This window comes from Pleurodeles waltl, chromosome 8 (genome assembly GCF_031143425.1).
Source record: "Pleurodeles waltl isolate 20211129_DDA chromosome 8, aPleWal1.hap1.20221129, whole genome shotgun sequence".
In the NCBI taxonomy this organism is placed as follows: Eukaryota; Metazoa; Chordata; class Amphibia; order Caudata; family Salamandridae; genus Pleurodeles; species Pleurodeles waltl.
In genome coordinates, this window is record NC_090447.1 from 661,412,992 (window position 1) to 661,432,641 (window position 19,650).

The 19,650-nt window shown below is 43.3% G+C and overlaps 1 protein-coding gene across 4 annotated transcripts in view; it reads right to left on the minus strand.

The window, feature by feature from the left end:
• Positions 1-19,650, minus strand: part of DMD (dystrophin) — a 6,960,831-nt gene that overhangs the window by 4,873,120 nt on the left and 2,068,061 nt on the right. For all 4 annotated transcript variants that reach the window (XM_069204753.1, XM_069204754.1, XM_069204752.1 and 1 more), the window contains one exon: positions 13,846-14,001. In XM_069204753.1, coding sequence (XP_069060854.1) covers positions 13,846-14,001 — 156 coding nt within the window. The remainder of the gene's footprint in view (positions 1-13,845; positions 14,002-19,650) is intronic.

Below are 19,650 nucleotides of genomic sequence, written 5' to 3' on the forward strand. Positions count from 1 at the left end.
GTGCTTGGGCACTTACCTAAATACATGGCAGGCCTGGGGGTTGAGGTCTCCAGGGCCATAATAGGCTTGGAGAGGGGGGTCATGCAACCCCTTCTCCTTTAAAATAAGGTATGGCTCTCTGGGATGGAGTCCTATGGGCCTGATAAGGTTTCGGGAGGGGGGGCGCACACCCGCCCCTTTTTGTTTGCAATTCAGCCTGAAGGATGAAGCACATGGGGCCTATTAAGGCTTGTGGGGGGGGGGGGGGCGTCTGCATATGTTTTGGCCCTGGGGGATGAGGTCCCTAGGGCCCAAAGGTGAACCCTATGCTGCATCGGTAAAGACTGTGAGTGGCATGGTGCTGGCAGCCTATAGGGGGTTGACTGCTTGCTTTGTGGTGGGTTGGCCAAAGGGCTTGGCCCCAGCGCATGGTCAACCGCCTGCTGCACAGAGCTGAAGGTCATGCCCAAGAGGGTTGGCTTTATTATGGCAACAAAACATTACTTTAGGTTAAAGAAAAATAGAAATTCACTGAAAAATACAAAGGTTAAAGGAACATCATAGCAGGGGCGGCTTCTCCGCAGTGGCAGAGGGGCATCCCCTCCCATGTCTGAGCCAGCAGATGAAAAATAAAACAATAGCTTGCTATTGTTTTATTTTTCATCTGCTGGCCCTGCCAGCAGTGTGTATAGGGATGGGCAGGGTGGGCCACGGGAGCTGGGAGGGGGGAAGAGGGGAGAGTGCACAAAGTGTGCATGTGTGTTTGGCCAGCTGTCTGAGGCCAGCCAAAGACACATGCACACTTAGGTTTCTCCAACCTGGCTGTATACACAGCTGGGCGGGAGAAATAGCAAAGACCCCAGGCTTGTGTCTGAGTGGCATTCCTAGCTGCTCAGACCAATCCTGGGGCTGCTTTAATTCTATGTTTAGCATGAAAGCAGCACCAGGATTACTGGGGAGCCAGTGCTGGTGTCCCAGTGAATGCTCGGACACCGGACAAAGATGAGTGACTAGCGAGGCAGCATGATGTGGCGGGAGGCGGCGACTTCAAGGAGAACCAGTAAGTGGTCTTTCTTTTTTTTCCACAGTTTCCCCCGTCCCCGTCGTCGCCCCCCTGCCCCTTCTTGACATATGCAGCAGCTGCTGCTACGTTATATTTACATTATTTGTTCAGTAACAACATAACGTTTTAAACTCTAAAAACCACATAAATTCACCTGTTATAGCTATAGTTATCTCAAGTAACTTTAACTCATGCCCTAGGGTAACTATAACTCACTCCCCTGCCATGCAATACTAATTATCTCACATATTACATCACTCATAACATCCTCTGTGACATCACTGATAATATTACTGCAACATTGGCAATGACATTATTGATGAGAAAACTGTGCATGGAGAAGGCAGACGTTATTTGAGGTTTTTGAGTGGAGCTTCCACAACTCTCAACTATTAACATGGGGGCTTGTGTACATGCCCCCAGCACCATCAGCGCCACCGCTATTTCTCCTTATTTTTCCTTTTTCCACGTGTGCTGCTTTCAGCAGCACACATAGAAAGAGGAAAACACCTCTCTTTATTGCTTTTGCGCAGGAAGGTGCCCCTTCCTGCACAACAACAATCGTGCCAGTAACATAGACACCTTGGCACCATGGTGCAAGGGTGCCTGCATTGGCACTTGACAGCAATGTCTGCCGCGTTGGTGCTTGCTGAAAGTACAGGAATGCACCATATCTTGCAGATACGTTGCATTCCTGCCCTTTCCATTTGGCAAAGGGCAGCACAGTTAAAAGGCTTGCGGCCCTGCTCTAGGTCAAATGACCATGAAAATGTGTGGTAAAGAGCCACGAAACGTAATGAAACACATTGTGAAGGTCAAGGTGATGTATTACATAGGTGATAAAGACATGCATGGTAAAATCATATAACTGATATATGAGATGTATGATTTGGAAATACTGAGGACATGATAGGAACATGACTGACTAAAATCAATATTGTACTAGCTGGTGCAGGTGGCGCCAACAACATAGAGTGGGTGATATAATGTTTTTAGAATGCAGTTAAACCATATAGAAACTCACTTTGTACTCCCCATTGTCCCTGACATTTTCCAAGATGCATGAAAAGGAGGAAACAATATCACAGGTTCTTTCGGCAGTGCACCTTGCCATCACGTTTTGCTATACAAATGATGGACTCTCTTTCCCTAGGGCGGCGTTGCTCTAGGCTGCCTCTTTAGTGATCCTTCTCTGCTATTTGCAATTTATTGTACGTTTTCCATTTTACTTCCTCTTCATATTTCTTATCAGTGCAGATTGTAACCATGCTGCAACAATCAATTTGTCAATTGCAAAGCATCTTGCTCCCTATTAAATTCAGCCGGGCTTTCAGAATAAACAACTTCTTTGGTTTTATGAACTTTGTTTTTTCTTAATCAAACTTCCTGAGCTCCAATTCCCATTTCTTTAGGCCTGCTGTCACGTCAATTTTTTTTGTCCTTTTATGATCGGTTGTCTATAACAGCCGACAAACGCGTAAAAGTATAGTGTGTTATACATTAAAGACCATATGACAAATACTTGACTTTCAGGCTGATAAGGAGTCTGCCTGCGTCTTTCATTTTTTTCCTATAATTGTGTGAGCCCACTGTATCAGTGACCTATTTAGGTATCCAGATATCAATATTCAATTCCATTTTTCTGAATTGTAAATAATAGTTTATAGTTATCCAGATGTCTTTATGGCGCACCTACTTTGTCCTGAGACTCTTTAGTTTTGCCTTCTACCGTATTTATAGCTCTTGATTGAGATCAAATCTACACTAAGCACGTTGAGGGTTAAGGGAGTCTATTTGCTCAGAGATGTCAGGTAACTTTTCACTTTCTTTTAAGTTATGTTCATTGGCTGAAACACGTATTATGTTTCACTCACTATCCCTTTTGGTTCTCTTTCTGCATGCCAACAGATGAGTGGCATCACCTTAATGTGTTTATTGTAGTTCTTCCTTTTCCCATACGAAATCTCAAAATATGTTCGAGGGATTTAGAGCAGAGGACTTCAAACTGGGGGGCGGGCACCCCTAGGGGGGCCCCAAGTGATCCTGGGGGGCGCCAGGCTCTTGCCAAAATACAGAATATGCAGATAATAATGCTTTGTTTAAAGCAGAAACATGTTTATTGCATTTTTAAAAAGGTAACAGAACTTAACTGCAATGTTTAAATAAGTCTAGACTTATTTAAACATTGGCAACTTAATAGAATAGTTTTGAAAATTTCTGAAGTGGGGGCGGTGATTTATTTTTTTCCCCAGTGGGGGGGGGGGGCGCGGCATTAGAAAGTTTGGAAACCACTGCTTTAGAGACAGTAAAAGTAGGTGCATTCTTTCGAAACGTCTGCACGTACAAGGAATGTACAGTTTTACATTTCTAAAATTACGTTCGTTTATATCAGTAAATATATTAAATGGGGGCAAGAGATAATTGTTTACTGCCATGTTGTTTTGAATATTGAGTATGGAATATCGTTATAGCCAAAATATCAAAGACAAAATATCGAAAGGTAGATGCATATAGGAAACTATAGATTTACTGCTTTTACTCCATATATCTCGACACATCGAATATGTATAGATCATCAAATTACATATATGTGGAGTTAGGCAGGATAATCTATTCATGTGTACCTATTGATACTTTTGTCCTTGATATTATGTCTATGTTATTAAGGTATAACAATATTTCCTACTAGATATTCAGGACCCACACCTACCACAGTAGTTTCATGTGCTGAAGGGTAGAATACCCATTTATGGAAGAACTAAATTCACCAGTATCACGATGAGTAGCAGTAAAGAATGGAAAGCTGCAGCAGAGAAGAGTGGGCGACGAGGGGTTACCTGTAGAAGGAAAGAAGAAGCAGTCCAGGATCAGTTCCCTATTTCATTAATGAGACTGAAGAATCCACATGGACATGAGGGTAAGAGCAAAGGTTCAGAATGTCTTAAACTGGGTTGGTAGTAAGTGACTTTAAGCAAGCTACAAAGGAATTGAATAATAGGTCCTGCATCATCTTGATGGCTCTCTATCCCTTGGAAGGGCTATCAGCCTGGCTTCCCTGGAGAGAAGCAAATTTGACTTTTGCAGTTATTGCTCCTGGCACAGCCTCTTGCCTGAGCAGGTATGAGACAATTTTAGTGAGACCACCCTTCTCTCACCCTTATGACCATATTAGTGCTTTCACATAAGATATTTCTATGTGTTCTGCCCTATCACATGTTTGCATATTCTTTGTCCACTGCTACTCTTAATCCCAGTATTCAAGACAATCTATAGTTATGTTCTGTCACTGAGAGCCTAAATTATATCTTGTGGCAACAATGGAGATTATATACAGCCAAGCTAATGGTTTACCTGCCAAATGTAAAAGCAAGAGCACCTTAGGTTTTATCATGTTGGAGACTACTTTGTTTTTGCTTTGATTAAACCCCTCCTGGGGTATCAGAGGTAGACCTCTAATTCTGCCTACCTAATTTAGATGGGCAGAAGTAAAGATCAGTTTACACTTCCTGTCACTGCCAGAAAAACACTGATGGTAAGGAGTAGGGAAACCCAGTGAAAACTGCTAAATGCTCCCCTTTTCTTAGAGAAGACCCTGGGGGTAAAGGAGTATTTTTGTTTTTCTTTTCAAAAAGAAAATACTGCTTCAGGATTTTATTTTTGAAAAGTAAAAAAGATAGAATTTAAGCAGCTCTCCATATTGTTGATGAAGCCCTGTACCAAACTGCAAACAGCTTTGACAGGTACTACCATGATAGTGGTTCCTGCCAATGCTTTAGAACTGATAGCTAGCTTTTGCAGTAATTTCTAAATTAGGTGGGGGGCACTCCCATCAAGAGGATGGAGTGATTTACTCCATCTCCCTGATGGAGAAACAGGCCACCTACATAAATATAAATTGGGCCCTATACTCTTTGATTATAGCTACACTTTCATAAGGGTTATGTGTATACATATTATAATCAACTTCAGGCAAGGCTGCAGGCTGTGGCTGAGATGGGCTCCCCCAGGCCGGGTAGCTGCCAGATGTTGTTCTGGTGAAGCTGTTGACTTTCAGTGAGGCAGCGCTGAGTGGGAGAAATTCAAAATCTGTGTCAGAGGAATGTCCCTCGATAGCCAGGCACTTTGATGCTTTCACTCAGTGAAGATTTCTACCTTCACACTTAGTGATTCTTTTGGAGTTCAGATTCCTCCATCGGGGCAAGGCTGAAAGTTGCAGCAGAAGAAGGCCCCAAAAGGCTAGAAAGCCTCTCCATGATGTCCCACTGAAATGGATTAGAAGTGGTGGCAAAGCTCAAAGCAGGAGCAACCTGAAATTTTAACCAACAGTGTACCTTTGCTGGATTACTTGGGAGGTTTGTCACCATCCTCTGGAGGTCTTTGGAGCTAAAACATTTCGAAGACCGAGGTTTCTCAGGATGTTAGGTGGAGTTCACTTTGACACAGCCAAGGTTCCCAGGATGTGGCTTGGGGGCGAAGACTCTCTCCAGCAGTAGCTGTCAGCAAGATCCTGAGCAGGTCTTGTTGGGACTGGTCAGTTAGACTCTTCAGGAAAAGGGGTTTCTTGCATTTAATTGTGTCCCTGTAGCTTAACAGAAGGTCAGCCAACCGGCTCTTGGAGTTCCCTTCTATGTTTTTTGGTACAAGTGGGAGCAGGTCCAGCCTCTCAGGTCTCCTCACAGGTCTCAACAGCAGGTGCAGTCCTTCTGTCTTCCGCAGGTCCAGTAGCGTTCTGAAGAGGGTGCCTATTGGTGCCATATTTATGTCTGGCACTAGATTGTGGATACAGGTGAATCATGGCTCCTCTCTAACCCGTAGGGAAAAGGTTCCCAGGGGTAACACTACCAACTTTTGAGGCAGTTCCTGTATGCCCTACTGCAAACAATCCCACCATGCCCCACTCTATCGAAATCCACCATGACAAAACCTTCCATTCTCTGTGCAGAGCTCATGTGCTCATGTTATGTGTGGGCAGGGAAATGAACAATCTCTCCACAGTGGTCACTCAAAACCTGTTGTAGGATGCCTCCTTTCTCACCCGGATTGGTGCCTGGCTGACTGGCAGAACAAAATAAGAAGCAGACCCAAATGTTAGCTACAGATGCCTACAACAGAGTAGGGCTCTTTGAAGTTAATTAACTGTCTGTGCAATGCACAGATGCACGTCCAGTCAGAGGAACAGAAAACCTCCCCACATCCAAGGCCTTTGTCTCAGCTCTAGGAGCAAGAAAGATCACATCAAAGGAGCTACTCAGTTCATGGGTCTTAGCTGGAAGCTCAAGCAAATGGGCTAATAGACGCCTTAGACAGACAAAAATGATTTAACAGTACCTTTTGTAGAATACTTAGCACAAATCTACTATGCTTTCCTATGGCACAGCTAACTTTGCTATGTTGAAAATTACTTTTTGGACCTTGTCACTGCAAGGACATATTTCAATTTTTTTTGTTTTAATGTCCTAACGGGTAAATACAATGTAAGTCCTCTTGTTAGCTTTTAAGGCCTACTTAGGTGTGACTTTGTAATATTTTAACGGATGTTTTGGCATGTCAAAATGTGACATTTTGACATGTCACTATTCCAGTTTTAAAACTACACAGTAGTAGGCTTGCAGTCTTGTTTTGCACTGTCACTCTAGGGCTGGCACAATGGGTGCTGCAGTTCACTAGTGGCTTTGAAATTACAGGCCAGTGGTATACTTTGAAATAATTATTTGGGGTTTACAGGTAAGGTAAATATGTCTATTTGGAAAATAGCAAATTTCAACATGTTTTAGGGGTCAGAGAACATGCACTGGGGCTTGGTTAACGGATTCCCAGTGCACTGATTTTTAAAAACTACACCCTCAGTCAAAAAAGTGGGAGTGATCATGCACAAATATAATTTTTTCTAAATATACACATCACAACAGATGCGAGTTAGGAATAATGGCTAACATTTGTCTACTAGCTACCCTCCTAGTGTCACGATGTTTTAATCTAGGGTATCTCAAAATTAGGATACTCGACTCCTCACCCACACAGGAAGCATGCTTCATCTCCACAACTATTTAGTCTTCTTCCGTTGTGTGTTTGTAGCACAAAGGTGCTGTGGTTGACAATCATTACTGGTAAAGGGATAGACCTTTTCTGTACTGGACTTTTTAATGTACACTAGCCTTTCTGAAAGATAAAAAAGGTGTTCTAAATCTTATTGATACTATAAATCAACAAATTCACACAACAGTGATCATTACTTTAGATGTAGTGGCTTTGTACAGAAGTATAGCCTAAGAGGTAATCTTACGAGTAATTGAAGAAATGCACAGAGACCTTGAATTACAATAAATCACATCTATTGATTATATCATATTACGTGCCTCTATAGCCTTAAAAAAGAATTTCTTCAAGTTTGTAGCTGCACTATTACTACAGATACGGGGGACATCTATGGGAAGCGTATTTGCTCCCAATCTGGCTCGAATATATCTGAATTTTATTTTAGAAAACCTACACATATCCTGAAAGCAATCTTTTTAATGATAAAGGAGAGAGCTTGATGTGTTTCAGACATAAATGTTTTTCACTTGCATTATATACTAACAGGGGTTATTTCCGTATGCCCTTGTTATACTCTTAAGCTAATCAGCCTTACTCAAGTGAGTCTTTGTTGGAGAGCTGGTCACTGGTAAACTGTTCACTAGTGACTTCACATTGAGGGTAACTTGTACAGTTTGTACCCAATAGGGTAGGGTGAATACTGCATTAAGTGCTGATAAAAGGCCAATTTGCCTGCTTGGCCATACGTGGGTGTGTAATATGTAGTCTGATACAGAGGGCCCACTGAATTAAAAGTGTTTCTTTGGTCTTCTTGACAATTGTTATCCCTGGCAGGAATCCCTGTAAAGAAAGCATGTGCACAAGGGATTCATAAGTCAATTTTAACTTACACAGTTTTAAACTCACAGTCATTCGCCACATCACTATTGCACTGATCATGATATTGGGAAGTTAAAAGATATTCCACCATAGGGGCCCTCCCCTCTTTTTAGGGGCTGTAGGGCCTGCTAGGCATTGCTGAATCTACCTACCTTAGGAGCTCAGCCTCACGATTAAACACACCACCCAGGCATGTGAAGGTTCCAGTATCCTAATTTTGTGATGACCTTGGTGTAAAACCCTGGCGCTAGAAGGGTAACTAATGGACAGATGTTAGTCTTTATTCCTGTTTGGTATGGGCTCTCTTTTGGAATGTTGCATCTGTCTTTATGTGTATGTTATGGTGGGAGGTTATGTGATGGACCACTTTTAATCTCCCTATGCTTCTTTCCCTCTCTGTTGAAGGTATTGGTATGAGTTTCCAAAAGGAACATTATTGCATTACACTCCAAACAGTGTTTTATTCCATGTATGTGTACACAGCAAAATGGACATTCATGACTTGACATGTTAGGCCAACTCCCACTCTACCTTTGTCTAGCTTCTTAGTGTTTTTTTCTTGTCTCACACTGCCTGGCTCTAAGGTAGAGGGGGCATGCTGGCCTGTGCTTCCACTTACTGTGGTTATTTCAGTTCACATGGTTCATCTTTAAGTATTCTTTTGATTCTGACATTGAAAGAAATCCAAGAATGCTCTCCATATTGTTCAGGTGTGTGTTTTGTTTTAGAATGCCAACATACATGTTAAGGTACCTTCCCTTGTTTAAAACAGAGGATCCTAAGCACATTGGATATATGCTGTCAACCAATTTTCCATCTTCTGGTTACTTTATATTAACACTGTGGTGGTGCTGTCTACCTTGTGTTCAAGTTAGGCACCAAAATGTTGGAAACTGGAGCTTCAATTGTGGGCAATCGATAACTTTACTATAGACCACAGAACTCTTCGTGAGTGAGGAATCATTTATCTGTTCATTTAGATATAGTGAAATAACAGTTTTATACAATATAAAGATAACTCAGTAGCAGACTTTTTAGGGTTTAAAGTAATGGTGGGCTTATTTCTACTAATCAGCAAGACACAGATTCTGTCATAACAAGCATGAAGGTGTAAAACACTTATGCGGGCAAGACTGTCTTAAGCACCATTCTTAACCCCTTGGGTGCCTGGAATGTAATGGTTACATCCTCGGCGCTCGGGTGTTGAGGACTTAACCAATACATCCTGCACCCGGCTCTGTGAGCCTCCTAACCCCCCCACAGTGACGTCTGATGACATCAGCGCTTAATTGCCTGCTGACCTCATCAGAGGTCGCCTCTATTGCGCTGCAGCCTGACCAAGGAGAAACTGATTAGTTTCACCTCAGTACGGGGGCAGGCGAGGTCAGGGAGACATGAAAAGGAAAGGAAGGGCTTTTCCTTTCCATGTCTCTCTCAGCATTCCTGCAGCCCAACTGTAAAGTGATCGGGCTGCAGGAATACCCACTAGACACCAGGGATTTTTGTTTTTGTTATTTACATATAAGGGGAGCGACCCCTTAGGCAAGGGTCGTGCCCCAGGTGGCAAAAATCTTTTTAGGCCATTTCTGCCCTCCTTGGGGGTAGATTGGCCTATTTTAATTAGGTCAATCTGCCCCCCTGGGGGCAGAAACCACTAGACACTAGGGATACATTTTTTTTGAGTTTTTTTTTACAGGGGGGAGTGGCCCCTTAGGCAGGGTCCTCCTCCAAGGAGGGGAATTTTTTTTTAGTCCATTTCTGCCCCTCTTGGGGGCGGATCAGCCTATTTTTACTAGGTCAATCTGCCTCAGGGGTGCAGAAACCACTAAACAACAGGGAATTTTGTTTTTGTTTATTACCATGAGGGGAGCAAACCCTTAAGCAAAGGTTGTTCCTAGGGGGCCAAAAGATTTTTATGCCTTTTTTGCCCCCATTGGGGGCAGATCAGCCTATTTTAATTAGGCCAATCTGCCCCCAAGGGGTCAGAAACCCCAGGACCCCAGGGATGTTTTTATAATACCAATTTTACACAAGTGGAGCTACCCCTTAGGCAAGGGTTGCTCCCCTGGGGGACAAATTCATTTTAGGCCATTTCTGCCCTCCTTGGGCCAGAGCATCCTATTTTAATTAGGCCGATGGGAGAAGGAGCCACTAGCCCCAAGGGATTGGTGTGTGTGTGCTTTGAAGGGGCTGGCCCATTGGGCAAGGGTCACTCCCATGGGGGCACATTACTGTTAGCCATTTCTGCCCCCTACGATCAGCCTATTTTTTTAAGGCCCATCTGCCCCCAAGGGAGGCAGAAAGCCCACTAGACTGCAGGGAAGAATCTTTTTTTTTTTAAAAGAGGGTGGGGGTGTGGCCATAACCCACCCCGAATAAATGGGGATAAATTGTAAGGCCCATCTTCCCCCAAGGGAGGCAGTCAGCCCACTAGACAGCAGGGGAGATTTTTCTTTTTTTAAATAGAGGGTGGATGTATGGCCACAAAGAAATGGGGACAAAGTTGTTATGCCCACTGGTGGGCAGATGGAGCAGTTAACCCCCAAATACCCCTGATCTACTCCCTGGGGGGGGCAGAAAGCCTAATAGATGCCAGAGAATAAAAAAAAAAAAATAGTGGGGTGGTGGCTATCAACAAGTATGGGCATGGTTATGCCCCCACCCCAACTGAAGGGGGGTAACAGTCTTTCAGCTCTCCCCCGCACACTAACAGGTCTTATCCCAATGGTAAGCAAGAGTACATTTGATTATTTTGGGTTTTGGTTTTACATTTGGGCCATGAGAGCTTGGCTAACTCTCAAAATCGTCTCACTTGGAATGGTAAGGGCTGCACATTTTGGACTTTGGGACGCTGCCATGTAGAAAAATCTACGAGGCCAAGACACATCTGAAAACTAAACATCTAGGTGAGTCTAGGGTGGTGTGCTTCACATGCACCCGCAACATTTTCTTACCCACAATGCCCTGCAAACCTCCAACTTTGCTTGAAATCACACATTTTCCCCACATTTTTGTGATGGAACCTTCTGGAATCTACAGGAATCCACAAAATTCATACCACCCAGCATTGTCGCATCTATACTGATAAATATTCTGCCCACTTGTCAGCCTGAAAACAGTTTTTTTTTCAAACTGATCGGCTTTGGTTCCCCCTCAATTTAAACATGTTTTGGTCTCTTCCCTGTCACAGGCACTTGGCCCACCTACACAAGTGAGGTATCATTTTTATCGGGGGACTGAGGAGAACATTGGGTGGTAGGAAATTTGTGCCAGTGCAGTGATTCCACACAAAAATGTGGGGAAAATGTGCTTTTTTAGCTAAATTTGAGGTTTGCTGAGGATTCTGGGTAAGAAAACAGTGCCAGTCACACATCCCTGGACTCCCTCGGTGTCTAGTTTTCAGAAATGTCTGGGTTTGGTAGGTTTCCCTAGATGGCTGCTGAGTCCAGGACCAAAAATGCAGGTCCCCACCCCTGCAAAAACAGGTAGTTTTGTAATAGATAATTTTGATGTGTCCACGTAGTGTTTTGGAGAATTTCCTGTCGAGGGCACTCAGTCTACCACACAAGTGAGGTACCATTTTTATTGGGAGATGTGGAGCAATGCTGGGTAGAAGGAAGTTTGTGGATCCCCTCAGATTCTAGAACTTTACAGCACTGAATGTGAGGAAAAGGCGTTTTGTTGCCAAATTTTGAGGTTTGCTAAGGATTCTGGGTAACAGAACCTGGTGAGAGCACCACAAGTTACCCCATTCTGGGTTACCGCAGGTGTCTAGTTTTCAGAAATGTCCAGGTTTGCTATGTTTTCCTAGGTGCCGGCTGAGCTAGAGACCAAAATCCACATCTAGGCACTTTCCAAAAAACATGTCAGTTTTCAATGTAAACATTTGATTTGTCCATGTTGTGTTTTGGGCCATTTCCTGTTGCGGGCACTAGGCCTACTAACAGAAGTGAGGTAACATTTTTATCGGGAGACTTGGGGAAATGCTGGGTGGAAGGAAATTTGTGGATCCTCTCAGATCACAGAACTTTCTATCACTTAAATGTGAGGAAAAAGTGCCAAATTGTGAGGTATGCAAAGGATTCTGGGTAACAGAACCTGGTGGGAGCCCCACGTCACCCCATCCTGGATTCCCTTGGTGTCTAGTTTTAAAAAATGCACAGGTTTGGCAGGTTTCCCCAGGTGCCGGATGAGCTAGAGGCTAAAATCCACAGCTAGGCACTTTCCAAGAAACACATCAGATTTTGACGTAAAAATGTGATGTGTCCATGTTGCATTTCCTGTCGTGGGCACTAGGCCTACCCACACAAGTGAGGTACTATTTTTATCAGGAGACTTTGGGAAACACAGAATAGAAGAGCAAGTGTTATTGCCCTTGTCTTTCCCTACATTTTTTCAATCCAAATGTAAAACTGTGTGTGAAAAAGACGTCTATTTGAGAAATGCCCTGTAATTCACATGCTAGTATGGGGACCCCGGAATTTAGAGATGTGCAAATAACCACTGTTTCTCAACACATTATCTTGTGCCCATTTTGGAAATACAAAGGTTTCCTTGATACTTATTTGTCACTCTTTATATTTCACCAAATTAATTGCAGTATACCCGGTACACAATGAAAACCCATTGCAAGGTGCAGCTCATTTATTGGCTCTGGGTACCCAGGGTTCTTGATGAACCTACAAGCCCTACATATCCCTGCAACCAGAAGAGTCCAGCAGACATAACAGTATGTTGCTTTCAAACATTTGCCGGAGCTGGAAAAAGTTATAGAAGAAAACGTGGACAGAAATGGCTCTTTATTTCACCTCAATTTCAATATTTTTTTTATCTTAGCCTTTACTTTCTGTAGGAAAGTCTTGAAGGATCTACACAAATAACCCCTTGCTGAATTTAGAATTTTGTCTATTTTTCAGAAATGTTTAGCTGTCTGGGATCCAGCATTGGTTTCACACCCATTCCTGTCTCTAACTGGAAGGAGGCTTAAAGAACAAAATTGGTAAAAATGGGGTATGTCCCAATAAAATGCCAAAATTGTGCCATAAATTGTGGTTTTCTGATTCAAGTCTGCCTGTTCCTGAAAGCTGGGAGGATGAGGATCTTAGCACCACAAACCCTTTGTTGATGGCATTTTCAGAGAAAAAACTACGCTTTCTTCTGCAGCTGTTATTTCCCTTTTTTTAACAAACAAAACAAAATTGTAGCTGTTATTTTGGCTAATTTCTTTATCTCCTCCAGGGGAACCCACAACCTCTGGGTACCTCTAGAATCCCAAGGATGTTGGTAAAAAAAATGGACTCAAATGTGGCATGGGTAGCTTATGTGGACAAAACGTTATGAGGGCCTAAGCGCAAACTACCCCAAATAGCCAAAAAAAGGCACGCCACTTGAGGTGAAAAGGCCTGGCAGTGAAGGGATTAAATAATGTTTTCTTTCACATTGTAGATTTACACCTTTGCCTTAGGCGTTATCGTGCCAGTGATTCAACAACATTTACCATTGTTGTTTAATCTGTTTTAAACCTTTCCCTGGTGGTCCCATAGTGTCACATCTATGTGGATCTCACGCATTCTCAGTACAAATTTCACATGAAATGTTGGGCAACGTGTTTTTTTATTTTCATTTTTTGCATTCATTGAGTGCGCTTAGTGCAAATTTGACAATTAGAAAATGCATGGATTAAGTTATACTAAATGAACCGGTGTCTTTTGGCAACCTTGACTGCACAGGTTTCCTCTGGTTTAATGGCTATCCTTCCCCCATGTACCAACTATGCTTTTATGGCATTTCATATCATAAGACCATTAATGCTGTCTACTCACTGCATTGTCGAATAAGCAACACTCGAATATAAACTATAACTTCAATGTTCGTTGTACATGTCTTACCTGCTTACAGATATGGTCCCACTGTGCATTGAGTTCTCGGAGTTCTTTCTGCAGCTTAGGTGCATACTCTTGTTCTGCGTCCATCTTCAGTGCCTGCCCGACATCATTGATCTTGGTCATACTGGGCTGAAGTGTCTGGATATCGTTTACCACAGTCTACAAAGAAAATGTGTTTTACGTTAAAGACGTACAAGAACAGTTGTACTGCTGATATGTCCTGCCAACTCTGACAGTTCAAAGAGCCCACCCAAGGTACATCCGACTCATAACCATGTGTCAGCCTAAAGGGACTCCATGTGGGTTCTGCACATTTTATGGCAAGACCGGAGGCTCTTATTATGCTTCTCAGTCTTGCTTTTTTACAATGAGCAGCAGTCAAGGAACAACTTCAATTCCCATGAGGCACAGGGAAACCAGAGCTAATAGGAAACAAAAACTTATTGGAGTAAGAACCAATAGGAACATGTGACATAATATAAACACTATGCTTGACTGCGACCAGCCCTCTTTCTTGCTGCTCACAGTCAAGGATAAGTGTCAATTTTTTCTTATATATCGTTTCTTGAAATTCTGTGTTATTGTTGTTTTCCTTTATGCAATGTATTTACGCTGTTGTTTGCCATAATTTTGCCCGTTTCGTTGTGTCGCTCATTTCGACACTTTTTTTCATCCCGGCGCCCCTCCGACGCCTCTTCTTAACATGTGAACTCTCACGCCACTTCTCCTCACGCATTCCGTTTTTAACGGCCATTTCAGGCTCGTTGTCGTCACGCGAGTGTCTTACCTCAACTCTCAGCTTCGTTGATGGCCTGAGTCACAAACCCACTCGCTCCCAGTCAGTGTTGGCTTCCACGCCTCCTCTCATTAATCCGGACGACGCTTTCTCAGCCTAGCTCGCCTCTTTAACGCCCTGTTGGGCGTGTTCTCTCTCTTTTTTCTTCGACCAGGCATTTTTCTTAACCCTTTCCTCACTATACTGTTTATTCTTATTCAAAATGAATACTGATAATTTCCCTGAGATCTCCAATCAGGATGATGTATTTAACCAGAATTTTGGAAATCTTATTAATGAGGCAGTAGCTAAGGCTATTTCAGTTTCTATGGGCAAAATGACCAGAAACCTTGAGTCTTCTGTGAAAAATATGGTCCCAAATCCCTATTGGCCCATTCTGCGGGAGAAAGCAGAAAACATAAGATTAAGGATTTAAACTGCCCAGAAAACCCAATTTAATGTCACCTCTGATGGCGCTGCTTTGACTGGTGAAGTCTCTTCACTCCAGATTGAGGATGAGTCTCCTCCCAGGCATCCTTTAAAGGAGGGGAAATTAGACAACTCACAGAAAAAATGTTTGTCTAAAAGCAAACATATTTCCAGCGCACCAAAGAAAATCATAATATCCCACATTTCAGATACCGATGATGACATGGGTGACATGGATGACCTGGACGATGATCCAGATGCTTTGGGATCTATCTCACAGTCCTTCCCTCACCCAAAAAGCCAAAATTTGATAGTTCCAGTCTTTTTTCAGCCAAATTGATCCTAGATTCAGAGGGCAATTCTATGTTTGACCCTTCCCTACTTCACCATCCCAACTCTACCGATTGGCTTCCCTCCTCCCACGTAGGTGATTATATAGCTTCCCGTTTGAGACTACCATTAGATAAAGCCACTAGAGCCAAATTGAGATCTGAATGCCCCAGACCTTCCCTTTGCTCCAACATCACAGCCACTCCCTCTATTGATCAACCCCTTCTTACTTTCTTCTCAAAGTTTGGCAAAGACCCCCGTAAGGGAGTAGACAAGGCCTCGTTGAACTGCCAGGTAAACTCCTGGACGTGGTGGGGCCGTTGGCCCGTCTTTTGGATTTGGCAAAGTCGGCTAAAATGGACAATGCTGACATTGATCCTTCGGAACACTCATTATGGATACAGAGACCCTTTTGCCTCTTGGGCAATGTGAATGCAGCTATCACGGATGAAAGAAGGAAAGGCCTGTTGCTAAAACTTGACCCAAAATTGGCTAACCTAGCCTCTATTGACCCAGTCATCAAGGCAGACGGAATCCTATTTGGTGACTCGTTCATCAAAGACATGGGAAAGTTTGCTTTGCCTCAATAGACAAGGCTCAGCAATCCATCAAGAAGGTTTTCAACCAACAGGTTTTTGCAAAGGCCGGTACAGGCAGGAGCTGCTTTACCGGCCGTTCCTTTTGATCTCAAGGATCCAGAGGCTCCTTCAACTCCACCTACGAACCACAAGCATACAAACCCCAGTTCTATCCCCAGCGCGGCAGAGGCTATCGCGGCCGTGGAAAACGCAGTGTCAGGCAAAACTTCCAACAAGGTAAGCCACAATTCTGGCCTTCCTCCTATAGGAGGTTGTCTTCGTCTGTTTGCTTCAAAATGGCACATAATCACAAATGATCCATGGGTTCTCAACACAATTCAGGGTTATTCAATAGAACTTTACTCAATTCCCCACCAAAAGTCCCCTTCTCCGCCTCTTCGTTTTTCTCTAGAGATGTCCTCTCTTATCTCGCAAGCGATTCAGTCTCTTCTTTCCAAACAAGCCATGCAAGTCGCCGGTCCGGATCATTCAGGCTTTCTAAGCACTCTCTTCTTGGTTCAGAAAAAGAACAAAAAATTAAGACCGGTTATCAATCTCAGAGATTTCAATTGCTTTGTGGTCTACAGACATTTCAAGATAGAGACTATCATCCATCTTCGAGATAGTCTTCTTCCTCGTGACTATATGGTTCGTCTGGATCTCCAGGACGCGTACCTATCTGTCCTGTTCCACATGAACCACAGGAAATATCTTCAATTTCAGTGGCAAAATCAAAACTACCAATTTTTGTCCCTTCCGTTTGGTCTTTCATCATCAGCTTGGTGCTTCACAAAAATAATGAAGCCAGTGACAGCCCATCTCAGATCTTTGGGCATCAGATTACTAATCTATCTCAACGACATCCTCCTAATGCACCAGAACCACTCCTCACTTCAATCCCTTCTCCAGACCACATGCTCCCTTCTCTCTCAGTTAGGTTTTCTGATCAACAAGGAAAAATCCATCATAACCCCTTCCCAGAAAATAGAGTTCCTGGGGTTCGTAATCGATTCCTCTTCCGCTACACTACATCTTCCCGAACAAAAAGTAAAATCCATCAAATCAGAAATTCTGAAGGTCCTACACAGCTGCCAGATTTCTCTCAGATCCCTAGCCAGAATCGTAGGCCTTCTTGCTTGTTCAATTCAAGCCATTTTTCCCAGTCCCCTCCACTACCAGGCCCTTCAAAGACAAAAAATTTGTCATCTCCGAAGAGGGCTTTCATACTCGGAGCCAATTTCTTTGGACCAGGAGTCCCGATCAGAGCTCCAATGGTGGATAGACCATTTAGATGCCTAGAACTGCAAAACTATCTTTGCATCAGCCCCAGATCTTGTGTTAGAATCAGATGCAAGCCTGACGGGTTGGGGTGCCCGCTGTGGTTCAATCTCGACTGGAGATTCCTGGTCTTCAGAGGAGTCCAAGTTGCATATCAATTATTTAGAGATGCTTGCGGGCTCCTTTGCGATCAAAAGCCTCGCAAAAAACAGAGTTCAATGTACCATCCTCCTCCGTATGGACAATGTCTCGGCTGTCTGCTACATAAACCATTTAGGGGGAACCAGATCAAAACCTCTAGCAGACCTGGCAAAAAGCCTTTGGGAATACTGTCTCCACAACAAAATCTCTCTTTCCGCAGAATACCTACCAGGTTCCTTCAATGAGATTGCAGATTGGCATTCTCGCTTCCTAAAAGACTCCAGCGATTGGAAACTCCATCCCTCGGTCTTCCAATCTCTTCTTCACAAATGGGGCCCCTTCAAGATAGATCTGTTTGACTCTCGTCTCAACACACAGCTTCCTCTGTTCTTCAGCTGGCGTCCGGATCCTTCAGCTCTAGCCTCCGACGCCTTTCTCCAGGATTGGTCTTCTTCGCTCAATTACGCTTTTCCTCCGTTCATTATGATTACCAGTGTTCTCGCCCAAGTAGGACGCCAGAAAGCAACACTAATAATTGTTGCTCCCTTTTGGTGTTCTCACCCACGTAGGACGCCAGAAAGCAACACTAATAATTGTTGCTCCCTCTTGGCAAACTCAATTGTGGTTCCCTTCACTCCTCGAGCTCACAACGGACTTTCTGGTCCTTCTTCCGATTTTTCTGTCCCTCCTGCAGAACTCCCTAGGTTACCCACATCCCCTTATCCTCAACAATACTCTCACTCTTTCGGCCTGGAAGGTATTGGGTCTTCCCAATCTTCCATTCCTATTTCGGTAGAGGCTTCGGACTTCATTAATAAAGCCTGGGCCCCCCGGCACCAGGAAAGCCTACTGTTCCGCCTGGTCTCTTTGGACAAGCTGGTGTGTGGCAAGGAACCTCGATCCCTTTTCAGCCGATATAATTTATAGAATTAACTTCCTTGGCTGCCCAAGCTAGCGCAGGTAAGTCTTACAGAACAATCAATTTGTATAGATCAGCTATTTCCCTACAGCATGCCTGCAGCAACGGAAAGCCTTTTGGAGAACACCCTCTACTCTGTCGTCTTCTCAAGGGAGTAATATGTTATTTTCCTCCTTTACCCAAGTATTCAAAGCTTTGGGATGTTAATGTTGTTTTAAACCTGTTTCTTTTCCTGGCGGATAATACCGACTTATCCTTAAAAATGCTTTCCGCAAAACTTACCATGTTACTCTGTCTGGTTTCTTAAATGAGTATCGGATGGAAAAGCTTTAGACATTTCATCTCGTCAATTCTCCCCTAAAGGTGTTATATTTTCCATCAATACATGCACCAAAACCAATATAACTCTCAGTGTTTTACCCTTATTTACCCAATCAACCTAAGTTACTTGTAGGTCAATGGCTTAAAGTATATAAAGATCTTACAGCCAATCTCAGAACGTCTTCATGTTCCCAGCTCCTTATTTCTTTTTGCAAACCCCACAAGCCATTTTCCTCAGCTACCCTAGCTAGACGGGTTCATTGGGTCATTAGCAGGTATCGACACCTCAGTTTTTGGTGCTCACTCCTCCAGAGGTGCTAAGGCTTCCAAAGCCTTCTGGGTGGGTTCCAGACTAGAAGACATCCTGAGATCGGCTGATTGGTCAAACGACAATGTCTTTCGAACTTTCTATTGTAAACCAGTTCATACAGCAATTTCTGTTATTATTAACATGCTTTAAACAAGCATAATAAGAGCCTCCGGTCTTGCCATAAAATGTAGATTTTCCTAGTATTTTATGACGGAAAGTCTTAATTTTATTAAAGACACGGAGGCGAGTATTATCCCTCCTCACAGGCTCTCTAACTTTGTTTCTCGATTATTTTTTCCCTCCCCACAGTATCATCTAATCAACCACAGAACTCAACCTGAACGCCAAGCAATATCTTCAACAGCATCATCTTCCTCCTTCTAACTTACCGGTTTTCAATTTCATCCTCATTCTACGCTTTGGATCTCTCTACATTTGCTCACACTAACTAGCCTTCTCGCATCAAGAAAGAGGGCTGGTCGCAGTCAAGCATAGTGTTTATATTATGTCACATATTCCTATTGGTTCTTACTCCGATACGTTTTTGTTTCCCATTGGCTCTGGTTTCCCTTTGCCTCATGGGAATTGTAGTTGTTCCTTGACTGCTGCTCATTGTAATAAAGCATGACTGAGAAGCATAATACTCGCCTCCGTGTCTTTAATAAAATTAAGACTTTCCGTCATAAAATACTAGGAAAATCTACATTGTGGGGGCTGAGATTTAAAT